Here is a 27,266-nt window from a genome sequence, read left to right as displayed (position 1 = left end):
AAAGTCAAAGTCTTGACAAAGTCCCCAGTTTCTACGAGGAGTCCCAGCAAAGCCATGTGGTCCCCTATCTTTAGACGTTGCCTCTCCATTCTCCCTTTCCTCGCTCTGCCCCAGCCACACTGCCCTCCTTGCTCCTCCACACATGCTCTACCTCAGGGCCTTTGCACTTGCTGTGTGCTCTGCCTGGACACGCTTCCTCTGACATTCACTTTGCCAGCTCCTTCCTATTACTCAAGTCTCTGCTCAGATGCACCCTTCTCCGGGAGGCTTTTCCTGATAATTTTTTAAAAAAACATTTGTTTGGCCGGGCGCGGTGGCTCATGCCTGTAATCCCAGCACTTTGGGAGCCGAGGCAGGTGGATCACAAGGTCAGGAGATCAGGACCATCCTGGCTAACACGGTGAAACCCCGTCTCTACTAAAAATACAAAAAATTAGCCGGGTGTGGTGCCTGTAGTCCCAGCTCCTCGGGAGGCTGAGGCAGGAGAATAGGGTGAACCCGGGAGGCGGAGGTTGCAGTGAGCCGAGACAGCACCACTGAGCAAGACTCCGTCTCAAAAAAAAAAAATTCATATGTCTGTCTCCCTTGATTGGATGTAAGATCCATTTAGACACATGATAGGCACTCAAAGAATATTTGTTGGATGAAAGAAGGAACAAATATATGGCCAGGCGCCGTGGCTCATGCCTGTAATCCCAGCACTTTGGGAGGCCAAGGTGGGCGGATCACCTAAGGTCAGGAGTTGGAGACCAGCTTGGGCAACATGGTAAAACCTCATCTCTACAAAAAATACAAAAATTAGCCGGGCGTGGTGGCATGTGCCTATTGTCCCAGGTACTTGGGAGGCTGAGGTAGGAGAATTGCTTGAACCCAGGAGGCGGAGGCTGCAGTGAGCGGAGATCACACCACTGCACTCCAGCCTGGGTGACAAGAGCGAGACTCCATTTCAAAAAAAAAGAAGGAAAAAATATAAAAGATGATGAAATGTTAATAAATGAGCAAGCCAAGCATACTGCTTTCATTACACAGCTGCATCTCTCAAGAGACATGGGACATGCTTGGAGAAACTTGTCTTTGCAGCCAGTGCCCACTCACCAGTCTGGGCTCTCTGTGCTGCCTGACTCTAGTAGGCATCTGAAGTGATGGCTGGCAGGCAGCCTCTTCGTCAGCAGTGGATTGCATTTTGGGTAGAAGAGCCTGAATGCTGGGTCCATACAACTGTGACTGCATTCCCAGCAGAAGGAGATGGTTTTGTTTAGATGTGCCCTCTGTCTAGTCCAGGGACTCTGGCAGTGGTAGGAAGAGCCTTTCTGTGGGAAGACGTGGCTGCTTGCAAAGCTGGTTTGTTCTTTCCTTCATTCAAAGAAATATTTTGGCGATCCTACTTTGTATTCGGCACTGTGTAAGCTGCTGGCAGTGTTACAGTGAAAAAGACACATGTGGTCCCTGCCTTCAGGGAACTCAGTCTAGAGGTGGAAATGGAGAAATACTGGGAGGGGCACTTGCTCAGCTTGGAGTGGGGTCAATTCTCAAAGGAAATGACATCACCTCATCTGAGATCCAAAGGCCAAGTAGGGACTAGACCGCAAAAGGGTGCAGCAAAGGTAGAGAAAACAGACAGGAGAGAAGAGGGAACTTGTGTGGAGAGCCCTGGAGGAAAAAGATCATGGCTTGTTGGAGAACTGAATGAAGTTCATATGGCTGGGGCTTGAGTACCAAATGCAGGGACAGGCAAGAGATGACACCCCCATGGAGAAAACTGCTTCCAAATGCTTGATTTAAAGCATCCAATCCTCTCTGACGTTGTCCTCAAAGGAACTGCCATCAAGGAGGTCCCCAAAGCCTTCCGTTTGTTGTACCCTCTTTGTGCCTTGTGGGAGCAGGTGGAATGTCACCAGAACCACTCTGAAAGTGAGTAGGAGTCTGTGGCTAGCCACAGTCGCTCAGAAACCCTGAGCTTGAGGTGTCTCTCTTGCCAAGTGGTGGAATCCTGGAATCTAGAGTGGGCTTTGTTAAGAAACAAACAAACAAACAAACAAACAAACAAACAAAAAACAGTTAAGCTTGTCAAATGGCCTGTTGGTTGGCAGAGCTGTTTCATTTTCTGGGAGGGGGGTTGGAGGGGAAGGTTCCTTTGAGGCTTTTGACAGCACCAACTAAGTGGTTTTCTTCTCCTCCTCCTATTCCTTTTTCTCCATATTCTCCTCTTCCTCCTCTATCTTCAATTTTTTTTTTAACCTAGTGCAAGATTCTTCTTCAGTACCACTGCCCACATTCCTGGTTGCTGGAGGGAGCCTGGCCTTCGGAACGCTCCTCTGCATTGCCATTGTTCTGAGGTGAGATGGGTCCCAGGGGATGGCCCTGTGGTGTTCTCATATTTCTTATCTAGCTTTCCTTTGCCCATTCTGAAATTTACGGTGCATTTATTCATTCATTTATCCATTCATCAAATGAATGCACACACCACAACACACACAACACCTACTATTATGCCAAGCCGTGTTTTAGGTGCTGCAGGAGACAATGCTGGGCAGGACAGATACAGTCTCAGGAAGAAGTCAGACACGAAGAGGTAATCACTACTGTGGTAAGAGCTACAAAAAGCATGCCATGGTGAGGAGAACTGACCTGGCATTAAGGAGGAAGAGGAATTGGTCTGAGAAAGAAGAGGGTTCTTTTTTTTTGAGTCAGCATCTCACTCTGTCACCCAGGCTGGAGTGCTGTGGTGCAGTCTCGCCTCACAGGACAACCTCTGCCTCCTAGATTCAAGTGATCCTCCCACCTCAGCCTCTGGAATAGCTGGGACTGCAGGTGCACACCACCCTGCCTAGCTAATTTTTCTATTTTTTGTTGAGATGAGGTTTCATGTTGCCCAGGCTGGTCTCAAACTCCCAGGGTCAAGTGATCCGCCTGCCTTGGCCCCCAACGTGTTGGGATTACAGGTGTGAACTACCATGCCCGGCCCAAAGAGGGTTCTTAGGAGAGAAGCCCAGGATGTAATATGGTTGACAGCGTGTGCATGCACGTGTCTGTGAAGGGGGCGCAGCACGGTTGGGGCAATATGGGGCAGGAAGAGTGGACAGGTAGGCTGGCACCAGGTCATAAAAGGCCTTGAAAGAGGTGGGAGGATTTTAGGCCTTCTCTTGAGGCTAAGGAGTGTCTGTTGGAGTTTTTTTCTTTTTCTTTTTCTTTCTCTTTCTTTTCTTTTTTTTTTTTTTTTTTTTTGAGACAGAGTCTTGCTCTGTCGCCCAGGCTGGAGTGCAGTGGTGCGATCTCAGCTCACTGCAACCTCCACCTCCTGGGTTCACACCATTCTCCTGCCTCAGCCTCCCGAGTAGCTGGGACCACAGGTGTCCGCTACCATGCCCGGCTAATATTTTGTGTTTTTAGTAGAGACAGGGTTTCACCGTGTCAGCCAGGATGGTCTCGATCTCCTGACCTCGTGATCCGCCTGCCTCAGCCTCCCAAAGTGCTGGGATTACAGGTGTGAGCCACTGCGCCCGGCCTGTGGAGTTTTAAGAAGAACCTGGGCCAGGCGCTGTGGCTCACGCCTGTAATTCCGTCACTTTGGGAGGCTGAGGCAGGTGGATCACCTGAGGTCAGGAGTTCGAGACCAGCCTGGCCAAAATGATAAAACCCTGTCTCTACTAAAAATACAAAAATTTGCTGGGCATGGTAGTGCGTGACTGTAATCCCAGCTACTCGGGAGACTGAGGCAGGAGAATCACTTGAACCTGGGAAGCGGAGGTTGCAGTGAGCCGAGATTGCACCACTGCAATCCAGCCTGGGTGACAGAATGAGACTCATCTCAAACAAAGAAAACCAAAAAGTCACGCTCAATGCAGTTTGGAGACTGGATGGGGTGAGTGAAAATGGATGCAGTAGCCCAGGGTCTGGGCAAGAGATAATAATAAACTGTTTTAGGATGGTGGCAATGGGTTGGAGAGCCATGAATAGATTCTTTTTTTTTTTTTTGGAGATGGAGTTTCGCTTTTGTTGCCCAGGCTGGAGTGCAGTGGTGCAATCTCAGCTCACTGCAACTTCCGCCTCCCGGGTTCAAGCGATTCTTGTGCCTCAGCCTCCTGAGTAGCTGGGATTGCAGGTGAATGTCACTACGCCCGGCTAATTTTTTGTATTTTCAGTAGAAATGGGATTTCATCATGTTGGCCAGGCTGGTCTCGATCTCGTGACCTCAGATGATCCGCCCGACTCTGCCTCCCAAAGTGCTGGGGTTACAGGCGTGAGCCACTGCACCCGGCCTCAAGATATATTTTAGAGGTAGAATTGACAAGGCTTGACAACAGATTAGATGAGGAGGATGAAGGAGAGGGAGGAGTCCAGGATGACCCTCCCATTTCTGGCTTCAGCAGTTGGGCAGATGATACTGTCATTCACTAAGACTGGAAACACCTGAGGATAGACAAGTCTCAGTGAAAAGTGGTGATTCCACTTTGGGACCCACTTGAGTTTGAGATGCCCCGAGAACCTCAAGCGGACACGCTTGGCAGGCAACACAGATCGTCACCAGCATGTAGATGGCAATAAGAGTCATTGGGTGGGGGTTGGGGATAGGGCTGAACCCTGTGGGGATCCAAGGTGAAAAGTTCTTTAGAGAAGGAAGTGTTGGGAAAGGGGCTGAGAGGAACCACGAGATTCTGGTGTTGTAAGAACGAGAGGGAGGGAGTGTGCATTAGACACTGAAGAAACACAGTAGGTGCTGGAATTACAACATGAATATGACCTTTCCTCCCTTCCGAGAACCACATACTCAAATGATGAAAATACCATGTGAAGGTATTTTCATGGTAGCTAACGCCTGTAATCCCAACACTTTGGGAGGCCGAGGCAGGTGGATCACTTCATGTCAGGAGTTCAAGACCAGCCTGACCAACATGGTGAAACTCCATCTCTACTAAAAACACAAAAATTAGCTGGGCATAGTGGCACATGCCTGTAATCTCAGCTACTTGGGAGGCTGAAGCAGGAGAATTGCTTGAACCCAGGAGGCAGAGGTTGCAGTGAGCCAAGATTGCACCACTGCACTCCAGCCTGGTTGACAGAGCAAGACTCCGTCTCAAAAAAAAAAAAAAAAAAAAAAAAAAAAAGAAAGAAAAGAAAAGAAAAAAGAAAGTAACATTGGAGAAGCACCACACAGTTAAATCCAAGGTGCCCAAGCAGGACCTCCTTAGGAATATTCCATGTATCAATCCAGGAACCTAAAGGTCACCTTTAAATGCTCTGCCCTAGTGTTCTTTTCCAGCCATGGTTAGGAAATACTCATTCAGGCTGAGTTGCACCCTGACTGCTGTCTCATCATGCCCATTTCATCCCAATCATCTTCGCTCCATTTGGTCATTGGTTTTGTCATTCATTTCCAAGTTTGCAGAAAAGTCAGCCAATAGTGCCTTCAATGAACAAGCAATAATGAAATTTTTCGGTGTTCACAATTTTACTGCAGGAACCGGCTTTTTTTCATAAGCTGAAACCCTAAAAGAAGTCAGGCTGGGTCTTCTAGGCAGTGGTTAATCGCGATGATCTACAAGTGGAGGAGACATTGCACTCTGTCCTTCTTTCTACATGTAGAGAGCTTTCTACACGTTAGCTCATCAGACCCTGCCAGTAGCCCTGACCTAGCTTGACTACCAAGTGTGGTGTGGGTTGAAAGATTAGCAAGATGACTACTCAAATTGGGTTGAGGGTTGTTTTCACTTTTCTTTTTCTTTTTCTTTTTTTTTTTTGAGACGGAGTCTCGCTTTGTCGCCCAGGCTGGAGTGCAGTGGCGCGATCTCGGCTCACTGCAACCTCCGCCTCCCGGGTTCACGCCATTCTCCCGCCTCAGCCTCCCGAGTAGGTGGGACTACAGGCACCCACCACCACGCCTGGCTAATTTTTTGTATTTTTTTTTAGTAGAGACGGGGTTTCACCGTGTTAGCCAGGATGGTTTCGATCTCCTGACCTCGTGATCCACCCGCCTTGGCCTCCCAAAGTGCTGGGATTACAGGCGTGAGCCACCGTGCCCGGCCTTCACTTTGCTTTTTCAATGAAGTAGATTACAAGCCGTCTGAAGGGTGCGTGGAAGATAAGATTCTTAATGAGTAGAGGTAGCTCCTTGGAGGATGCAAAGCCTGTTATATATTTTGGCCAGTGAGGGGCCATGTCAGCATCCACGGGTTCACCTCCTGCCTACCAAAGGATTCCTTCCCTCACCCTAGGTATACCCTCCTGTGTTCTGGCTCTGTATCTACATTAGGGCTTCAACAGACTTTTCTCATAACCCACCACAGGCCCTATAGAGTAGAGTAGATATGATATACATTTGACGGGAGGAAACTGAAGCTAAAAGAGATGGTGCGATAATAGCTAGTAAGAATAGGCCAGGCGCGGTGGCTCACGCCTGTGATCCCAGCACTTTGGGAGGCCAAGGCAAGTGGATCACCTGAGGTCAGGAGTTCGAGACCAGCCTGGCCAACGTGGAGAAACCCTGTCTCTACTAAAAATACAAAAATCAGCTGGGCATGGTGGTGCACACCTGTAATCCCAGCTACTTGGGAGGCTGAGGTAGGAGAATAGCTTGAACCCGGGAGGCAGAGGTTGCAGTGAGCCGAGATCGCGCCACTGCACTCCAGCCTGGGCAGCGGAAGGAGACTCCATCTCAAAAAAAAAAAAAAAAAGATGAAGAAGAAGGCCAAGAATCAAACCAAAAACTCCTGCTATTTCTATAGGGCCTTAAGGGTCATCTAGTCAAACTCTTTCATTTTATAAATGAGGAAACAGCCCCCAAAGGTAAAATGACTTGCCCAAGGACAAGCAAGAACACACACCCTGAGAGTCCCTGCCCATGGTCCCCACCTGCTATTGGCTAAGAGCTGGGCCCAGCTGGTCCCATTGGCCCACCACTGGCCCTTAACATGCAGCACCATCTTGGTGTGTTGTAATGGCTAATAGAGGAGCATTAGGTTGGGAACAGACCTGGTTTGCTATTCTGCTGATGATGCTTGGACACTGGCTGGTTGCTAAACAACCAGAGTCCCTGCAGGCACAGACAGGGCCAGTGCCCTGTGCTGAGAACATGCCAGGAATTTATTTTCTAGCCTAGTGAGTTTCCATTTTCTTCTGTATAAGGCAAATTTGTTTGGAAAGAGGCCAGTTATTTCAAGTGATGAAGAAGCCTTCTATTCCCCAAATCCCCTCTGTCTAGCAAAGAGTATAAACTTAGAAATACTGTGGGGCTCTGGGCTGCCAAAATGGCTGAACCATGGTTACCATGGGATAGCCACATTTACAGTAGGTGAAGTGTGAGAGGTTGACTTCATCCTGCCAGTCTATACTATATTTTTTTGTATGGCCCTAAATATTTTTCCAGCAATATCAGTGATTTTTTTCTTTGTTTTTTATTACTCATTCTTTTTTTCTGAATCATAGATGATTTTTTAAAATTTAAATATGCTATCGAAAAGGCTTGCCATCTTACAGGGGCCAATTCCTCCCACCCTATTCTCTGTCCCCCACTGATTCTCTGTATTTTAGGTTATCAGGCACTGGGAAAATAGAATTCTCCTAGTAGAGAATTATTTTTCTGCATATTTATCTAGAATGAGCTTACATCATTAAGTGAGGACTTCCTATGTGTATGCCTATGACTTAAACATCATTTCGTTTTGAATGTAGTGTATCATTCCGGTATTTTAAAATCAGAGCTTCTGCTACCTCCACAGCTGGGGGACGGGCAGAGGGACTTTCATGGTGTTCTGGGCCATGGAGGTGGCTGGGTGCAGTGGGCACTGTCTGTGGCCTTTGGGGTAAAAGGGGTGGCACCTTGGTTTCTACATATCTTTCTAAAAAAGAGTGAGAGTTTTGAGCATTTTAAAAAACTTCTTTTAGCTACAGAATCTTTTCTTTAAACAAAACTTTTTGAAGCCCAAATATGTAAAATAGATAAAAGGTGGAGGTCAAGGTGCAAAAGAAGGCAGCAGAGAGCTCATCTGTTTCTTCTTTCTGCCCACCCCGTGTCCTCTCCAGCCCCCAGGCCCTGCTCACACCCATCCAGGCCAGCTCTGGACACCCTCAGGTTGGCTGGTTTCAAAGCCCTCTTTGAGTTTAGTGATTTTCAGAAAAGAATTCATACTCGCCTTAGAATATTTCAAAAGGAAAGCTCACCTTTCTTTGTTACCCATTCAGTTACTTTGAAAAAAAACTGAGGACAGAGATTGCTTCCATATTAGGTCAATAGGGACTTAAAAAATATATACATACACACATACATATGTATGTGATATGTGATTATTACTGGTGATTTGCTAAATAATGACAAATGGAAAAAAAATATGTCATCCAAAGAGAGCCACTGTTAATTTTCAAAAGGTAAATGTGATTGAAGTCTAACAAACATACAGAAAAGTTCCCACATCATGTGTACAGCCCCATGAAGTGTACACACCCATGTCATTATAATTATAATGAGATGCACGTGGCAAGTCAAGATGCCAAGACACCAGGTTGCAGCAGAGAAAGAGGTTTAATCAGAGGGTCACCAAAGGAGGAGATGGGAGGAAACCTCTGTAGGGGCCAGCCGTACGGAGCTTAGCGGGTGTTCTCCCCGTGTGTGGAGACGAGAGATTGTAATAAATAAAGACACAAGACAAAGAGATAAAGAGAAAGCACCTGGGCCTGCGGGACCACTACTATCAAGATGCAGAGACCGGTAGTGGCCCCGAATGTCTGGGTTCGCTGATATTTATTGCATACAAGACAAGGGGGCAGGGTAAGGAAGGTAAATCTTCTAAGTGATTGACAAGGTGAAGCAAGTCATGTGATTACAGGATAGGGGGCCCTTCCCTTTTAGGTAGCTGAAGCAGAGAGCAGGCAGCATATGTCAGGGTTTTCTTCTCTGCACTTATAAGAAAGATCAAAGACTTTTAAGACTTTCACTATTTCTTCTACTGCTATCTACTATGAACTTCGAAGAGGAACCAGGAGTGCGGGAGGAGCATGAAAGTGGACAAGGAGCATGACCCTTGAAGCACAGCACCACAGGGAGGGGTTTAGGCCTCTGGATGACTGCGGGCAGGCCTGGATAATATCCAGCCTTCCACAAGAAGCTGGTGGAGGACAGTGTTCCCTGACTCCTCCAAGGAAAGGAGACTCCCTTTTGCGGTCTGCTAAGTAACAGGTGCCTTCCCAGACACTGGCGTTACCGTTTGACCAAGGAGCCCTCCAGCGCCCTTATGTGGGCATGACAGAGGGCTCACCTCTTGCCTTCTAGGTCACTTCTCACAATGTCCCTTCAGCACCTGACCCTATACCCGCCGGTTATTCCTAGGTTATATTAGTAATGGAACAAAGAGTAATATTAAAAGCTAATGATTAATAATGTTTATAATAATGATTGATAATTGTTCATGATCATCTCTGTATCTAATTTGTATTATGACTATTCTTATTCTATTTTCTTTATTATACTGAAACAGTTTGTGCCTTCAGTGTCTTGCCTCGGCACCTAGGTAATCCTCCGCCCACACCTCAAATCCATCTCCCCAAGGAATTTGGGGCTAGGGTTGTAAAAATGTTGGACTGGGCCAAAGTGTGGAGATGGTTGACTGGTTGCAGGGTGTAGGGTGAGGCCCTGGGACAAGGAGATGAAGAAGCTGTCTTCTCATGCCAATCCCGTTCCTCTGTGAGGGTCTTCAAACTGGTTGCCGGAATTAGGGGTCTGTAAAACATCTTAAGTGATCCTTAAACAAAAGTCTTAGGATCCTAATGTCAGAAATCCTATCTACAGAAACAACGGGGATGCAGATGGTCAGTGTCTAGGGCTACGTGACTTTTTGCAATAAGGAAATGGGCCAAAGTGCAGCCTGATTACTGCTTCATTATAACTATTAATATATTTCTGTCCAGAACCCAGCATGCAATTTTTGTCAACCCTGTGGAGATGGTTTTACAATCAACACCCAGATCAAGAACACTTAATATTTAGACAAATCTCCTGAGTCTTTTTCCTCTGCCTAGTTTCTTGTTTGTTTTTACACAGCCATGATTATTCTGTATCCTCAGCTCTGCATCCTGCCTTTCACACTTAGCACTATAACATAGGCATTCTTTCACATTAGTACAAATTCTTTGTAAATCTCACTTTTTTTTTTTTTTTTTTTGAGATGGAGTTTCATTCTTATTGCCCAGGCTGGAATGCAATGGTGCGATCTCAGCTCACTGCAGCCTCCGCCTCCTGGGTTCAAGCAGTTCTCCTGCCTCGGTCTCCTGAGTAGCTGGGATTACAGGCGCCTGCTACCATGCCTGGCTAATTTTTGTATTTTTTAATAGAGGTGGGGTTTCACAATGTTGGTCAGGCTGGTCTCGAACTCCTGACCTCGTTATCTGCCCGCCTAGGCCTCCCAAAGTGCTGGGATTACAGGCGTGAGCCACCGTGCCTGGCCATAAATCTCACTTTCATTAGCTGTAGTATTAGGTGGATATACCAATTTCTCTTAATCAACCTCCTATTACTCCTAATTGGTGGCACCGAAACATTACCAATTATTTGGGTGTTATTTTGCTTTTATTTTATTTATTTATTTATTTATTTATTTATTTATTTATTTATTGAGACACATCACTCTGTTGCCCAGGCTGGAGTGCAGTGGCACAATCTCAGCACACTGCAACCTCTGCTTCCTGGGTTCAAGCAATTCTCCTGCTTCAGCCTCCCAAGTAGCTGGGATTACAGGCATGCGCCACGACACCTGGCTAATTCTTTTTTAGTAGAGACAGGGTTTTGCCACATTGGCCAGGCTGGTCTTGAACTCCTGACCTCAAGTAATCCACCCACCTTGGCCTCCCAAAGTGCTGGGATTACAGGCATGAGCCACCACACCCGGCCTTATTTTGCTTTTATAAAAAACACTGTGTTGAACATCTTTGTGCATAAAGGGTTTTTTTTTTTTTTATAGCTATGTTCTTTCTTTTCCCAGAAGTAGAATTCCTGGGTCAGAGAGTCTGAATTCTTTGAAATCCAGAGTGTAATGATTCTCTCCTCAGTCCTTTCTTACAGGAGAACTCCATTCAATGACTCAGCATAGCTCCAGTCAGCAGCCCTGCTGGGCTCTCTTCCTGTGTGGTGTCCACATGGTGAAGCCCTAAATAACATTCTGCAGATTGTTTATTTCATTTGGATACCAAGCTAAAAGCCAGTGGCAGATTTGGAGCCAACTATTAATTATTTATCATAACAAGGACAGGAATAACCTGTCGATATAAAAAGAAACCCAAGGAAAATCCCCAAATCTTGTTTTTGACATTGGTTTCCCCTCCTCTTTCCCAGCCCTTCCTGGAGTAACTGATCTTCCATGGAATTGAGGGAGGCCACCTTGTTCCCACTTTGGGGTTAGGAGGCATGTCAGTCACAAAGTGGGAAGCAAGAGGGAGGGGCTGAGGCTTGGGGCACTGGCCACCCTGGCACAGTTGAAGGGCCCCTTTAGGAAGGGGACGTGACTGTGCTTTTGAAGATCCATGTCACCATTTCATCTTTCTTTGAGCTGTCAAGTGACTTTTCTCAGTTACTGAGCCCTGGCTTTGGGCCCAGAGTGGAGCACTGAACCAAGCTGTGATCAGAAAGATGTCTATCTCCTTCCTGTGTAGCATTGACTTTCCTGTCAGATGAGTCAAATTGTGCCCAGTGGTGCCCACAGTTGAGTCTGTGGGAACTCACCAGCATGGTGGGAGTGGACCCAGAGGTGTAGGGAGAACTGGGGAGGTCAGCAACATTAGGAGCAAGAGGAACAGGAAGGCAGTTGAGGGAGCATTGGGACCCTTTTCCTGCTATTACATGGCGGTTGCAAATTATCTGCCTCCTGCCAGCCTTACTTTGACGGAGAGGCCCATTTTCTTTCCCTACTAAAATAATGCTTTCTTTTTTTCTTTTCTTTTCTTTTCTTTCTTTTTTTTTGAGACAGAGTTTCGCTCTTGTTGCCCAGGCTGAAGTGCAATGGCACAATCTCAGCTCACTGCAACCTCCGCCTCCCGGGTTCAAGCGATTCTCCTGCCTCAGCCTCCCAAGTAGCTGGGATTACAGGTGCCTGCCACTACGCCTGGCTAATTTTTGTATTTTTAGTAGAGACGGGGTTTCACCATGTTGGCCAGGCTGGTCTTGAACTCCTGACCTCAGGTGATCTGCCCACCTCGGCCTCCCAATGTGTGGGGATTACAGGCGTGAACCACTGTGCCCAGCCTATTTTTCTTTTTTTTAAGTAAATGGATTTGGGACTGATGATGTGTACCTAACGAACAGCCTCTGCAATGGGACAATTAAGGGACTGTTAAGTGACTGGTGCCTCAGTTTCTTCACTTGTAAATTGGACCAACAATACACATCTATTTCCTTGGGAGTGTTTTGGAAACTCACCAACTCTTCAGAGTATGGTGAACTCCCTGGTGATAAAAACAGTCGGGTCGCGTGTGCCGGCTCATACTTGTAATCCCAGCACTTTGGGAGGCCGAGGCGGGCGGATTGCTCGAGCCCAGGAATTCAAGACCAGCCTGAGCAACATGGCAAAACCCTGTCTCTATGAGAAATACAAAAATCAGCCGGATGTAGTGGCACACACCTGTAGCCCCAGCTACTCAGGAGGCTGAGGTGGAAGAATCACCTGAGCCCAAGGAGGTTGAGGCTGCTGTGAGCTGAGATCACGCCATAGCACTCCAGCCTGGGTAACAGAGCAAGATCCTGTCTCAAAACAAACAAATGAACAAAAAACAAAAAGACAGCTGATAGTTATTGCTCCTTTGAGCTGAAACCTGGGCGCGCCAGGCCACCAGGGCAGCCAGCTATTGGTGTTTTCCACTGTGGGCTTGTCACAGGGGGAGCTAAACATCTGTGTGGTTTGTCTTTGTGTGAAGGTTCAAGAAGACGTGGAAGCTGCGGGCTCTGAAGGAAGGCAAGACAAGCATGCATCCGCCATACTCTTTGGGGCAGCTGGTCCCGGAGAGGCCTCGACCCACCCCAGTGCTTGTTCCTCTCATCTCCCCACCGGTGTCCCCCAGCAGCCTGGGGTCTGACAATACCTCGAGCCACAACCGACCAGATGCCAGGGACCCACGGAGCCCTTATGACATCAGCAATACAGACTACTTCTTCCCCAGATAGCTGGCTGGGTGGCACCAGCAGCCTGGACCCTGTGGATGACAAAACACAAACGGGCTCAGCAAAAGATGCTTCTCACTGCCATGCCAGCTTATCTCAGGGGTGTGCGGCCTTTGGCTTCACGGAAGAGCCTTGCGGAAGGTTCTACGCCAGGGGAAAATCAGCCTGCTCCAGCTGTTCAGCTGGTTGAGGTTTCAAACCTCCCTTTCCAAATGCCCAGCTTAAAGGGGTTAGAGTGAACTTGGGCCACTGTGAAGAGAACCATATCAAGACTCTTTGGACACTCACACGGACACTCAAAAGCTGGGCAGGTTGGTGGGGGCCTCGGTGTGGAGAAGCGGCTGGCAGCCCACCCCTCAACACCTCTGCACAAGCTGCACCCTCAGGCAGGTGGGATGGATTTCCAGCCAAAGCCTCCTCCAGCCGCCATGCTCCTGGCCCACTGCATCGTTTCATCTTCCAACTCAAACTCTTAAAACCCAAGTGCCTTCGCAAATTCTGTTTTTCTAGGCCTGGGGACGGCTTTTACTTAAACCGCCAAGGCTGGGGGAAGAAGCTCTCTCCTCCCTTTCTTCCCTACAGTTGAAAAACAGCTGAGGGTGAGTGGGTGAATAATACAGTATCTCAGGGCCTGGTCGTTTTCAACAGAATTATAATTAGTTCCTCATTAGCATTTTGCTAAATGTGAATGATGATCCTAGGCATTTGCTGAATACAGAGGCAACTGCATTGGCTTTGGGTTGCAGGACCTCAGGTGAGAAGCAGAGGAAGGAGAGGAGAGGGGCACAGGGTCTCTACCATCCCCTGTAGAGTGGGAGCTGAGTGGGGGATCACAGCCTCTGAAAACCAATGTTCTCTCTTCTCCACCTCCCACAAAGGAGAGCTAGCAGCAGGGAGGGCTTCTGCCATTGCTGAGATCAAAACGGTTTTACTGCAGCTTTGTTTGTTGTCAGCTGAACCTGGGTAACTAGGGAAGATAATATTAAGGAAGACAATGTGAAAAGAAAAATGAGCCTGGCAAGAATGCGTTTAAACTTGGTTTTTAAAAAACTGCTGACTGTTTTCTCTTGAGAGGGTGGAATATCCAATATTCGCTGTGTCAGCATAGAAGTAACTTACTTAGGTGTGGGGGAAGCACCATAACTTTGTTTAGCCCAAAACCAAGTCAAGTGAAAAAGGAGGAAGAGAAAAAATATTTTCCTGCCAGGCATGGTGGCCCACGCACTTCGGGAGGTCGAGGCAGGAGGATCACTTGAGTCCAGGAGTTTGAGATCAGCCTGGGCAATGTGATAAAACCCCATCTCTACAAAAAGCATAAAAATTAGCCAAGTGTGGTAGAGTGTGCCTGAAGTCCCAGATACTTGGGGGGCTGAGGTGGGAGGATCTCTTGAGCCTGGGAGGTCAAGGCTGCAGTGAGCCGAGATTGCACCACTGCACTCCAGCCTGGGTGACAGAGCAAGTGAGACCGTCTCAAAAAAAAAAAAAAAAAAAAAAGAAAAAGAAAAAGAAAAAGAAACAATATTTTCCCCATTAGAGAAGAGATTGTGGTTTCATTCTGTATTTTGTTTTTGTCTTAAAAAGTGGAAAAATAGCCTGCCTCTTCTCTACTCTAGGGAAAAACCAGCGTGTGACTACTCCCCCAGGTGGTTATGGAGAGGGTGTCCGGTCCCTGTCCCAGTGCCGAGAAGGAAGCCTCCCACGACTACCCGGCAGGGTCCTAGAAATTCCCCACCCTGAAAGCCCTGAGCTTTCTGCTATCAAAGAGGTTTTAAAAAAATCCCATTAAAAAAAAATCCCTTACCTCGGTGCCTTCCTCTTTTTATTTAGTTCCTTGAGTTGATTCAGCTCTGCAAGAATTGAAGCAGGACTAAATGTCTAGTTGTAACACCATGATTAACCACTTCAGCTGACTTTTCTGTCCGAGCTTTGAAAATTCAGTGGTGTTAGTGGTTACCCAGTTAGCTCTCAAGTTATCAGGGTATTCCAGAGTGGGGATATGATTTAAATCAGCCGTGTAACCATGGACCCAAAATTTACCAGACCACAAAACTTTTCTAATACTCTACCCTCTTAGAAAAACCACCACCATCACCAGACAGGTGCGAAAGGATGAAAGTGACCATGTTTTGTTTACGGTTTTCCAGGTTTAAGCTGTTACTGTCTTCAGTAAGCCGTGATTTTCATTGCTGGGCTTGTCTGTAGATTTTAGACCCTATTGCTGCTTGAGGCAACTCATCTTAGGTTGGCAAAAAGGCAGGATGGCCGGGCGCGGTGGCTCACGCCTGTAATCCTAGCATTTTGGGAGGCCAAGGTGGGAGGATTGCTTGAGCTCAGGAGTTTGAGACCAACCTGGGTAACATAGTGAGACACCATCTCTATTATGAACAATAACAGTTAAGAAAAAAAAAGGCAGGCAGGTGGTTATGGTGGTTCCCTCCCATCCCACCACATAAAGTTTCTGAGACTTGAGAACAGCAAAATGCTGTTAAAGGGAAATATTAAGAATGAGAATCTGCAGTAAGGGTGATTCTGTGCCCACAGTTCTTCAATTATTTATACCGTTTTACCCACATGTGGTGTTACCAAAGCCGGGCAGAACCATGCTAGCGGAAGATGTGAAATCCAGATAGCTCATTATTGCCAAGAGCTAGGCAGCTTTGATCTCCAAATTGTTATTGCTTTCATTTTTATTGTAATGGAATTGCTTTGTTTTGTTTTGTTTTTTTGTTTTTGTATTGAAGAGGGTTGCTTTCCCTTTATTTTTCATAAGCTAATGTAAATGAAGAAAAAATGTCTTCTCTGGGCTGTAGGCCTGGCTCAGCGTACACAGGTATACATCCTAAGCTCTCTATGTTCTCTAATCTGTGGTGACTGAGCATGTGTCTCAATGCACGGGGCATTTCTACCTGTGTTTCTGCAGCACCCCCACTGCCTTGAGTCCCCAGCAGTGCTGTTATTTGCCTAACACCTGTAGCCATCTGCCACGCAGCCAGACGTGAAACGCTGAGACAGAGACCATTTAGGTTAAATACGACAGCTTATCCTGCTGGATGGGGAAAGTAAAAAATATGCTGGTTCAAGGCCTAAAGTAAAATGATCAATAATGTTTGTAGCATTAATGAAATATTTTCAAGAAATGTGTCCAGGGGTAGCACTGGCTATGTTGACGAGGCCTTTGGTAACTCAGAGAGCTCTTGGCCCTGATGGGGACTTGCCCTTGCGCTTTCTTTATCAGGCTCTGAGTTCACACGGAGCCTCTGGCACTTCCCTGCTGTCTTGGGAGAAAGGAAACTGGTTGCCGTGGCAGGTTGTGGAATCTGTTGCTGGAACCAGGCTGGAAGCCCACCTGGTAGTGAACAGGGCCCAGTGGGGCAGGCTGGGCATGTTGTGGTCTATGGGTTTGTTTCCTGGAGAATGTTCAGGAATGTCTTCCCGGCTGCTTTGGTGCTGAGCTCTATTATCTCACAGCACGTCCAGAAGGCTAACCCAGGTGGGGAGGATGCTGACACCAGCTCCAGGTGGAGTTGGTGGTCTTAATTTGGAGATGCAGGGGCAACCTGTGACCCTTTGAGGCAAGAGCCCTGCACCCGGCTGTCCCGTGCAGCCGTGGGCAGGGGCTGCACACGGAGGGGCAGGCGGGCCAGTTCAGGGTCCGTGCCAGGCCCTCCTCAGTGCCCTGTGAAGGCCCCCTGTCCTCCGTGCGGCTGGGCGCCAGCACCAGGGAGTTTCTATGGCAACCTTAGTGATTATTAAGGAACACTGTCAGTTTTATGAACATATGCTCAAATGAAATTCTACTTTAGGAGGAAAGGATTGGAACAGCATGTCACAAGGCTGTTAATTAACAGAGAGACCTTATTGGATGGAGATCACATCTGTTAAATAGAATACCTCAACTCTACGTTGTTTTCTTGGAGATAAATAATAGTTTCAAGTTTTTGTTTGTTTGTTTTACCTAATTACCTGAAAGCAAATACCAAAGGCTGATGTCTGTATATGGGGCAAAGGGTCAGTATATTTTTCAGTGTTTTTTTTTTCTTTTTACCAGCTATTTTGCATTTAAAGTGAACATTGTGTTTGGAATAAATACTTTTTAAAAATACCCTTGAAATGTAATTATTGCTTTGGGCATCTGGGTCATCTGAAAAAAAAAGGCTTGCCTGATTCATGAGGAGAAGGGAGTGAGGAAGGGGGGATAATTAAGTAGAACCATTTTTTGGGGGGTATCCCCTTAATGCAGGATTAAAGGACCGCTCAAAAGTAGGTAAGTTCAAGGAAGGAGCAGCAATTTCTCAGAAGGCTTTAATTATGAAAGTATTTCCCACACGAGTCCTGGGATTTCTGGAAGGGGTGTGTGGGATTTTGCCACGCTTACATCACATTACCAGGTGGTGGACAGGTGGGGAAGGAAAAGGAAGGGCCATTATTTGTCAGAAGACTGTTTATTGGACCTGGGAGGGGGTGTAACACTATCACAAAGGCCACCCTGAACTCTTGATCATCAGATAGACCAAATCCATCCCCTACTGAAAAGGATCTTAGGTAGGAAAAACTTGGGACACAGCCATCCACATCTTCCAAACAGAGGAAAAGCCATCATGCGGACTCTTTGTGGGTGAGAGCTACTGTGTAAACAGTTCAGGGATGGGGAGGAGAGAACTGCAGGGAAGCCTGGAAATTATGTAACTCCACTCAAAGCTGGACTGAGAGGCGCCGCCTCTGGGCCCCCACCTGGGCAGTCAGAGGAAAGCCACAGGACAGGTGATGGCGGCCGCCATCTCCTTCAGGACACCATGCTCTCCTCTTTGAGGCTGGTCCTTGTCTTGCAGAAAGTGACACAGGGACCAGATGTCGCCCAGGTGGCCAGGCTGCGTGGGCCATGGAGGGGGCACGGGAGTGGGCACTGGAGCCAGGACGTGGAGGGAGCTGCCTCCCTTTCTTCATGGCATTGCTGTTAGGATGACATGGTTACGGTGCTCTTTCCAGAAGAACTTAGGAGAGCAGATGGTGATTTCTGTAGAGGATGGCCAGGAACATGCAGTTACTGGAGCAGCCTTCTAAGAAAGCATTTTCCTTATTTACTGAGGCACAGGGCAACCAAACCTTTCTGAATATCTGTGAGAATTACAGGGCAGGGGCAGGAAACAGTGTTTGCCATCCTCCATCCTCCAGTAGCAGAGGTGTGCTGGCGAGGTGAAAGGCCTTTAAGGCCAGGTGCGGTGGCTCACTCCTATAATCCTAGCACTTTGGGAGGCTGAGGTGGGTGGATCACTTGAGGTCAGGAGTTCGAGACCAGCCTGGCCAACATGGCAAAACCCCGTCTCTACTAAAAATACAAAAATTAGCTGGATGTGGTGGCGGGCACCTGTAATCCCAGCTATTCTGGAGGCTGAGGCAGGAGAATCGCTTGAACCTGGGAGACAGAGGTTGCAGTGAGATGAGATCGTGCCATTGCACTCCAGCCTGGGCAACAGAGCCAGACTCTGTCTCAAAAATAAAAAATAAAAAAAATTTGCCTGGCATGGTGGCGGTCACCTGTGATTCCAGCTACTAGGGAGGCTGAGGCAGGAGGACTGCTTGAACCCGGGAGGCGGAGGTTTCAGTGAGCTGAGATCACACCACTGCACTCCAGCCTGGGTGACAAAGAGTGAGTGAGACTCCATCTCAAAAAAAAAAAAACACAAAAAAATAAAAGAAAGGTTCAAATGCAGCACTGCTGTGTACAAGGGCTGGGGCGAGAGCTCAGAGCAACTCCTTAGGCGGAGTGGTGAGCCCGCGGGCCACAGGGTGAGGGGCCTGTTGCACCATCTTTCAAACACTACCCAATCTCTAATGTCTTTATGGAAGTTCCCATCTTCTGCAGGTGTATGTCACTTAAAAAACAAAACAGGCCAGGCGCAGTGGCTCATTCCTGTAATCCCAGCACTTTGAGATGCTGAGGTGGGAGGACTGCTCGAGGCCATAAGTTCAAGACCAGCCTGGTGCACATAGCATGACCCTATCTCTAAATAAGAAAAAATAAAAATGAGAAAAGAGGAAGAAGTACATTTCCCTATATCTATAAAAAAGAAAAAAAATTAACCAGGTGTGGTGGCACCTGCCTGTAGTCCCAGCTACTCAAGAGGGTGAGGCGGGAGGATTGCTTGAGCCCAGAGTTCAAGGTTATAGTGAGCCATAATTGTGCTACTGCGCTCCACCCTGGGTGACAGCAAGACCTTGTCTCAAAAAAGAAAGAAACAAGCAAACAAAACACCACTAGTTCAGCCATGTCCTACTTCATACCCAGTTTTTGATGACAATCCACAACTTGAATAAAGTTAAGTTTTTCAGTACTCTCTGTGTGTGTGTGTGTGTGTGTGTGTAAGCATTCACACTATAGGTGTATGCATTATTAAATTAAGGGTGTTCTTTCTTCTAACTTCAAATTGCTTAATAAAGCTGCCCAATGTCCTGAAAAAAAATAGCTCACTGCATCATGGGAAGCTGCATTTTGATATGTCAGTATGATTTTTTAAAGAATGAAATGTATCAGGAAGCCAGGTACAGTGGCTCACGCCTGTAATCCCAGCACTTTGGGAGGCCAAGGCGGGTGGATCACTTGAGGTCAGGAGTTCAAGACCAGCCTGGCCAACATGGTGAAACCCCATCTCTACTCAAAATACAAAAATTAGCTGGACATGGTGGTGGGCGCCTGTAGTCCCAGCTACTCAGGAGGCTGAGGCATGAGAATCGCTTGAACCTGGGAGGTAGAGGTTGCAGTGAGCACTCTGTCTCAAAAAAAAAAATTATCAGAAGAGCAACTTTATTCTATTTTGGTTTTTAAATTAGTGTGCTGCTCTATAAGAGTTTTTAAATGATGGAGACAGGTACGGCATGGTAGAGTCTGTTACCAGAGATAGATGAAGAGAGAAGTAAAAAGCAGAGGAAGCCAGCACCTGCACGCACCACTCACGCAGGCAGCATGTTTTCCTGCAGAACATAAATGCACCTCAGCATGTAATGCGGCCAGCTTGTTAGAACCCCATTCCTGGCTTCACCCTCAGGGATTCCAGTTCAATAGGTCTGAGCTGGGCCCCCAGAAAGCTATATAAGCTGCCCAGATGGTTCTGATGAAGGTGGTGATCCATCCTGAGAGTGGCTGGACCGTGAGTTCCACAATGAGGTGGATGCTGGGGGTTCCTCATACTTCCAGACCTGGTGGGCTTCAGTGGATCCCTTCTGTGGGTGGGCCTGTGCATCAGAAGGAGGCCAGGTGCCAACCTTTGACCCGGGCAATCACAGTAGCATGAGTGTAAGTTACACAGGTGATGCTGCTGTACAGCCAGCTTTGAAGATCTCTGTGCTGGGGACCACAGGGCTAGAGGTAAGATTCACAGCAACATGTTTCAGTGGGTGTTAACTAGAAAACAAACATCTATGGCAGCAAAGCAGTACACCAACTGGCCTTACTGGTTACCTAGAAGTTCACAGGCCCTTTGTGGTAGAGATATCTACTAAAATTACCTAATAATAATGGCTACTGGCTGGGCGCAGTGGCTCACACCTGTAATTCCAGCATTTTGGGAGGCCAAGGCAGGGGGATGGCTTGAGGCCAGGAGTTCAAGACGAGCCTGGGCAACATAGTGAGACCCATCTCTACAAAATATTTTTTTTTTTTTTTGAGATGGAGTTTTGCTGTTGTTGCCAAGGCTGGAGTGCAATGGCACAATCTCGGCTCACCACAACCTCTGCCTCCCGGGTTCAAGCGATTCTCCTGCCTCGGCCTCCCGAGTAGCTGGGATTACAGGCATGTGCCACCATGCTCGGCTAATTTTTTGTATTTTTAGTAGAGACGGGGTTTCTCCGTGTTGGTCAGGCTGGTCTCAAACTCCCAACCTTAGGTGATCCGCCCGTCTCAGCCTCCCAAAGTGCTGGGATTACAGGTGTGAGCCACTGAGCCCAGCTCTACAAAATAATTTTTAAAAAACCCATTAACCGAGCATGGTGGTGCATGCCTGTAGTCCCAGCTACCTGGGAGGCTGAAGCAGGAGAATCCCTTTAGCCCAGGAGTTGGAGGCTGCAGTGAGCCGTGATAGTACCACTGTACTCCAGCCTGGGCAACAGGTTGAGACACTGTGTGTTGGGGGGACAGGGGTCGAAGGGGAAGAAAGAAAAAAAAGAATGGCAGCTGGGCGCTGTGGCTCATGCTTGTAATCCCGGCACTTTGGGAGGCTGAAGTGGATGGATTGCTTGAGCCCAGGAGTTCGAGACCAGTCTGGCCAACATGGCAAAACCCTGTCTCTACTAAAAATACAAAAAACTAGCTGGGCATGCTGGCACATGCCTGTAGTCGTAGCTCCTCGGGAGGCTGAGGTGGGAGGATCACCTGAGCCTGGGAGTGTGAGGCTGCAGTGGGCTGTGATCACACCACTGCCCTCCAACCTGGGTGACGAGTGAGACCCTGCCTCAAAAAATAAAAAAATAAAAAAGTAAATAACGGCTACCATTTACTGCCTCTCCACCATGTGCTTTATAAACAGGATATTCTTCCTTAATGTGGCTGCCATGTAAGTATTCTCACCTGTTTACAGATGAGGCAACTGAGGCTTATATTGAAGATGGTGGTCCAAGATGCCCACGCTAGTTAAGAGGCTGAACTAGACTCCAAACCTGGGCCTGCTGGACTGGAAGGCTGGTGCTCTTTGCTTTTGCCATGGGGCTCCGGCCCCCAGCCACTGGTGACCACCTCATGGGCTTCTCTTACCAAGCCCTTTCTCAGGCCAGGTGCCCTCACCCTGTGTGGGGTGGGGCCTGACCCACTCGCCCCAGGAGGAGATGGACCTGGTATCCTCATGTGGTTTGTCACGTTTATCAGTGTGAGCTGGGGCTGGAGGCTGACCCATGGGAGTCTGAGCGCACATACAAAGGCATGGCTTGGGGGCTCCCATAGGTGATCCTAAGGCAGTGGCAGCCAGAGATGGGTCTCAAAGGAGAGGGGCAAAACTAGTTCCTGACATAGTTAACTCTCTCTGATCAGGGACCAAATCAAGCCACTTTCCCTCCATCTATACCTAGCCACACCTCTGCACTGCATGAATGGTTTGGTTTTCTCCTGTTGGTTCCTTGGTATAAACTTTGATGAACTTCCTGAAAATTCTCAAATTGTGCTTTATTTATTTATTTATTATTTTTTAGACAGAGTCTTGCTCTGTTGCCCAGGCTGGAGTGCAGTGGTGCCATCTTGGCTCACCACAACTGCCTCCCAGGTTCAAGCGATTCTCCTGCCTCGGCCTCCTGAGTAGCTGGGATTACAGGCACACACCACCATGCCTGGATAATTTTTGTATTTTTAGTAGAGATGGGGTTTTGCTATGTTGGCCAGGCTGGTCTTGAACTCCTGACCTCAAGTGATCTGCCCACCTCGGCCTCCCAAAGTGCTATTACAGGCGTGAGCCACCACGCCCAGCCAAATTGTGCTTTACTGATGGTATGGAAGCCTTATTACATCCACTCCCTCTGAAAGGATGAATGGTCACCACTCTGTGAGTGGAGCTGCTCTCTGGGTGCAAGAATTCATTCAAGGAATGTTTACTAGGCCACTGTGCTGGGTGTGGGGTACAAGAGGAACCAATGTCCTCCTCCAGGAGTTGGCAGTATGCCTGGTCGGCCACACAATTAACAAGCAAATGCTGTGTCTGGGAGCAAATGACTAATCTGGTCTAGGGAGTGAGGGAGCAGAGTAGGAGGGTCTGGGGAGTGGGAGGCCTGCCGGGGGTACAGGGGAGGGCTGAGGGCAAGGGCCAGGTGGGAGGGAGGCCGCCTTGGATGTCTACTATGTTGAGCATCTCTGCAATGTTCTTTTTTCTTTTTTTGACAGAGTTTCACTCTTTTTGCCCAGGCTGGAGTGCAACGGCGTGATCTTGGCTCACCGCAACCTCCGCCTCCCAGGTTCAAGCGATTCTCCTGCCTCAGCCTCCCGAGTAGCTGGGATTACAGGCATGCGCCACCATGCCTGGCTAATTTTGTATTTTTTATTAGAGACAGGGTTTCCCCATGTCGGCCAGGCTGGTCCTGAACTCCCGACCTCAGGTGATCCACCTGCCTCGGCCTCCCGAAGTGCTGGGATTACAGGTGTGAGCCACCATGCCCAGCCAAACCTCTGCAATGTTCTAAGTGCATTTAGGAAGTCACTGAAGACCGGATTTGCTCTTTTTTCTTGTGTACATATTTAATTTTTTTAAATGAGCATTGCTTTTAGAATTAAAGATAGCTTTATTAAACAATTATAACCCCTCTATTTTGGAATAGTCCAATCATATTATACTGCCTATGAAAAATTGTTTATTAAAATGTACAAGAAGTAGGTGGGGATCACAGACAAAACAAAATTGGCTGTAAGACAGTAATTGTTGATGCTGGGTGATGGGACAGGGTGGTTCATTGTATTCATTTCTTTTTTTGAGACAGTGTCTCACTCTGTTGCCCAGGCTGGAGTGTAGTGGCACAATCTCAGCTAACTGCAACCTCCACCTCCCGGTTGGAGGTGGATCACTCCTGACCTCAAGTGATCTGCCTGCGTTGGCCTCCCAAAGTGCTGGGATTACAGGCGTGAGCCACTGTGCCCAGCCCATTGTATTAGTTTCTAAAAATGCTTGAGATTCTCCATTTTAAAACGTGCAAGGGTTTTAGAAAGAATGTTTCACTTGCAAGTACACCATCTGAAGCAGTCCAGGACGGTGCAGTGGCTCATACCTACAATCCTTGTACTTTGGGAGGCTGAGTCAGGATGATTGCTTCAGCCCAGGAGTTCGAGATCAGCCTAAGCAATATAGTGAGACCTTGTCGCTACAAAAATTCAAAACATTAGCCAGGTATGGTGGCGCACACCTGTGGTCCCAGCCACTTGGGAAGTTGAGGTGGGAGAATTGCTTGAGCCCAGAAGGTCAAGGTTGTGGTGAGCCATGATAACACCATTGCACTCCTGCCTGGGAAACAGAGAAGACCCTGTCTCAAAAATAAAGTAAAATCAGGCCGAGCACGGTGGTTCATGCCTGTAATCCCAGCACTTTGGGAGGTCGAGGCAGGCAGATCACAAGGTCAGGAGTTTGAGATCAGCCTGGCCAACATAGTGAAACCCCGTCTCTACTAAAAATACAAAAATTAGCCAAGTGTGGTGGTGGGCACCTATAATACCAGCTACTCAGGAGGCTGAGGCTTGGACCCGGGAAGCAGAGGTTGCAATGAGCCAAGATTGCATCACTGCACTCCAGCCTAGGCGACAGAGTGAGACTCTGTCTCAAAAAAAAAGTAAAGCAATCCAAAATAATCCACACCGCCTCAGAAAAAAAAAAATAGAATAAAGCAATCTGAAATAATCCACACCTTATCTTTTAAGTAAAATATGTTTCTTGCCAACAATATGCTGGTTGATAGCTTGATCAACAAATTGGCTTTTATGTGCTCACCAAGTAATAATTTATCTTTCCCTCAATCCAAATTAGTAAACCTGTTTATTTATGCACATAAATTAGAAGGCAATCATTTAAAAATGTCATGTAGGAAGTATTTTAAATTTGAATCAAGACATTACAGTGATTCATACTACATGATTCACAAAGGGGAAGTAATTCTGGTGCTACCTGTGGATTCTGGAAATGATAACCTCATGCCTCACACTGAATCTCCTCAAGGTATGCTTATCAGAGCTTAAATGACCTTCAGGACTTCACACTACCCAGTTCTACAGGCAGAGCCTCTCCCAAGCAGGGGAAAGGCTGCCTAGGCCCATGGACGCAACTTGCCAGACCCAGCAGAGGATTGTCCTGGAGGTGGAGGTGGATACCGAAAACCCAATTCCTATTTCCCTTGCTCTGAGTCCATGTGCCCCTCTATGGGTAGAGAGCACATTGATCACACAGGTGACCTGAATGTCCAGTCTGCTAGATGCATTTCCATTGTAAGATAATAGACTGGCATTTTTGTGTGTGTGGTAAGAAATGCATTAACATAAAATTTACCATCTTAACCACCTCTTTTAATTTTTTTTATAAGAGATGGGGTTTCACCACGTTGCCCGGGCTGGTCTCGAACTCCTTCGCTCAAGTGATCCGCCTACTTTGGCCTCCCAAAGCCCTGGGATTACAGGCATGAGCCACTACGCTTGGCCTATGTTAACCATTTCTAAGTGTGCAGTTCAGCAGTGTTAACTACATTCATATTGTTGTGCACCCAATCTCCAGGACTTTTCATTATCTCATGCAGAAACTCTGGGCTGGGAATGGTGGGTCATGCCTATAATCTCAGCACTTTGGGAGGCCAAGGCTGGTGGATCACATGAGGTCAGGAGTTTGAGACCAGCCTGGCCAACATGGTGAAACCCCGTTTCTACTAACAATACAAAAATTAGCTGGGCGTTGTGGTGCATGCCTGTAGTCCCAGCTACTTGGGAGGCTGAGGCAGGAGAATTGCTGGAACCTGGGAGGTGGAGGTTGCAGTGAGTTGAGATTGCACCACTGCACTCCAGCCTGGGCGACAGAGCAAGACACTGTCTCAAAAAAAAAAAAAAAGAAAAAAAAAAGAAAAGAAAAGAAAAGAAAACTCTGCACTCATTAAACAACTCCCCATTTCCTCCTTCCCCAGCCCCTGGCAACTACCATTCTACTTTCTATGAATTTGACTACTCTGGGTACCTCACGTAAGTGGAATCATACAGTATTTGTCTTTTTGTGACTGACGGGTTTCACTCAGCGTAATGGTCTGTCAGGATTCCCTTCCTTGTTGAGGCTGAATGATACTCCGCTGTATTGCCAGCGTCAGTTATGGGAGTAGCAAGATAATGAAGCACACCCTGCCCAGTGGCTTCCAGAAGTTCCTGGTCTACAAGGTCAAGGGGCTGGAATGAAGCGCTGCTGATGTGCAACAAATTATACTGAGCTGAGATTGCTCACAATGTTTCCTCCAGAACCACAAGGCCATTGTGGAGCGAGCATCCCCGTGGGCCATCAGTCACCACTCCCAAGGCCAGGCTGTGCAGCGAAGAAAATGAACAGACAACTCAGTCTATGTTTTGTTTTTAAATGAAATCATAAAAAGTGCAAAAAAAAAAAAAAAAAAAAAAAAACACTCTAGAGTGAGACCTGGGCCGCAATCTGGGCTCTACCACTTACTATGACTGACCCAAGACAAGTTATTTCATCATTCTAAGCACCCGTGTTTTTATCTGAAAAACGAGGTTCCCACCTGGCTGAGTTGTGGCAGATTAAATGAGACGCTGTATGATGAAAAGCATTTGTTCAGCAGCACACCTGGTGCGGAGGAAGAATCTATTCTCACTACTTACATCTTGGCCTTTCACAGGGTCAGAATCCAACATTCAACACTCAAACCCTGGGTGCTTGTAAACACGTGTTCAATCTGAATTCTGAAAACCATTACTCTAATTGCTCGGGTGGTGGGTGGCGGGAGCATTTCTTAATGCAAACTTCCTCTTCTCTCAAACACAGATGGGGAAAAACAATAGGCACTTGTTCCACCTGGTGGCAACTTACATAAATGTTTAATGGAAGTTAAAAACTTGAAACCATGTTAAACAGGAATTTTGGAGGGGAAAACTTTTTGATAGCAGACTCAACAGTATGCCCTTCTAGGACCTCACGTGAATTTATTTGTGCATTTCCAAATAGGAGCTTCCAACAGGGCTTCTCCACCATTGGCTGTGTATCCAATCACCTGGTACAATTTTTTTAAAAAATAGGTTTTTGAACTTTGCAACAGACTTAGGGCATCCCACAGATGGCATGGGACATTTGTATTAATAACAAACTGATAAAAACAGAAGCAGAGCCCAAATCTTCTATCTAGTGAGGGATGAGAACCAATGCACTAACTTTCGACTCAGGAAGAGATGGGCCAGGAAATGGCAGTAAAACGTCACTGTATTACTATTTTACTTGGGAAGAAAAACATAATAGAAGGACTCTAAATGTGAACAGAGTAAATAAAAGATAGAATCTGCTGGTTATGTTCCATCATGGTGTTTCTATATTTCATTAATGGTGACTGCAAATGAAACTCTGCTGTAGCTCTTACCATGGGAAGTATTTTTCTGAAGGAAGATGATTCTCAGAGCTAACTGAATTAAGCAAAACCACTG

The 27,266-nt window shown here is 47.2% G+C and overlaps 1 protein-coding gene across 8 annotated transcripts in view; it reads left to right on the top strand.

Moving 5' to 3' along the window:
* IL6R (interleukin 6 receptor) overlaps positions 1–17,237 on the top strand; it is a 64,351-nt gene extending 47,114 nt beyond the window's left edge. For 2 of the 8 annotated variants that reach the window (XM_016927953.4, XM_024348642.3), the window contains 2 exons: positions 2,243–2,336; positions 12,892–17,237. In XM_016927953.4, the coding sequence (XP_016783442.3) occupies positions 2,243–2,336; positions 12,892–13,138 (341 nt within the window). In that variant the 3' untranslated portion in view covers positions 13,139–17,237. Of the gene's footprint in view, positions 1–1,815; positions 1,912–2,242; positions 2,337–8,964; positions 9,374–12,891 lie in introns of those variants that run through there. The other 6 variants (XM_024348647.3, XM_024348646.3, XM_054671800.2 and 3 more) reach the window with 5 other exon arrangements.
* The last annotated feature ends 10,029 nt before the right edge of the window (positions 17,238–27,266 follow it).

Source organism: Pan troglodytes, chromosome 1, assembly GCF_028858775.2.
Source record: "Pan troglodytes isolate AG18354 chromosome 1, NHGRI_mPanTro3-v2.0_pri, whole genome shotgun sequence".
Taxonomy (NCBI): Eukaryota; Metazoa; Chordata; class Mammalia; order Primates; family Hominidae; genus Pan; species Pan troglodytes.
Note: the sequence above shows the minus strand (reverse complement) of the source record. Positions and strands in the feature narration are given on the sequence as shown.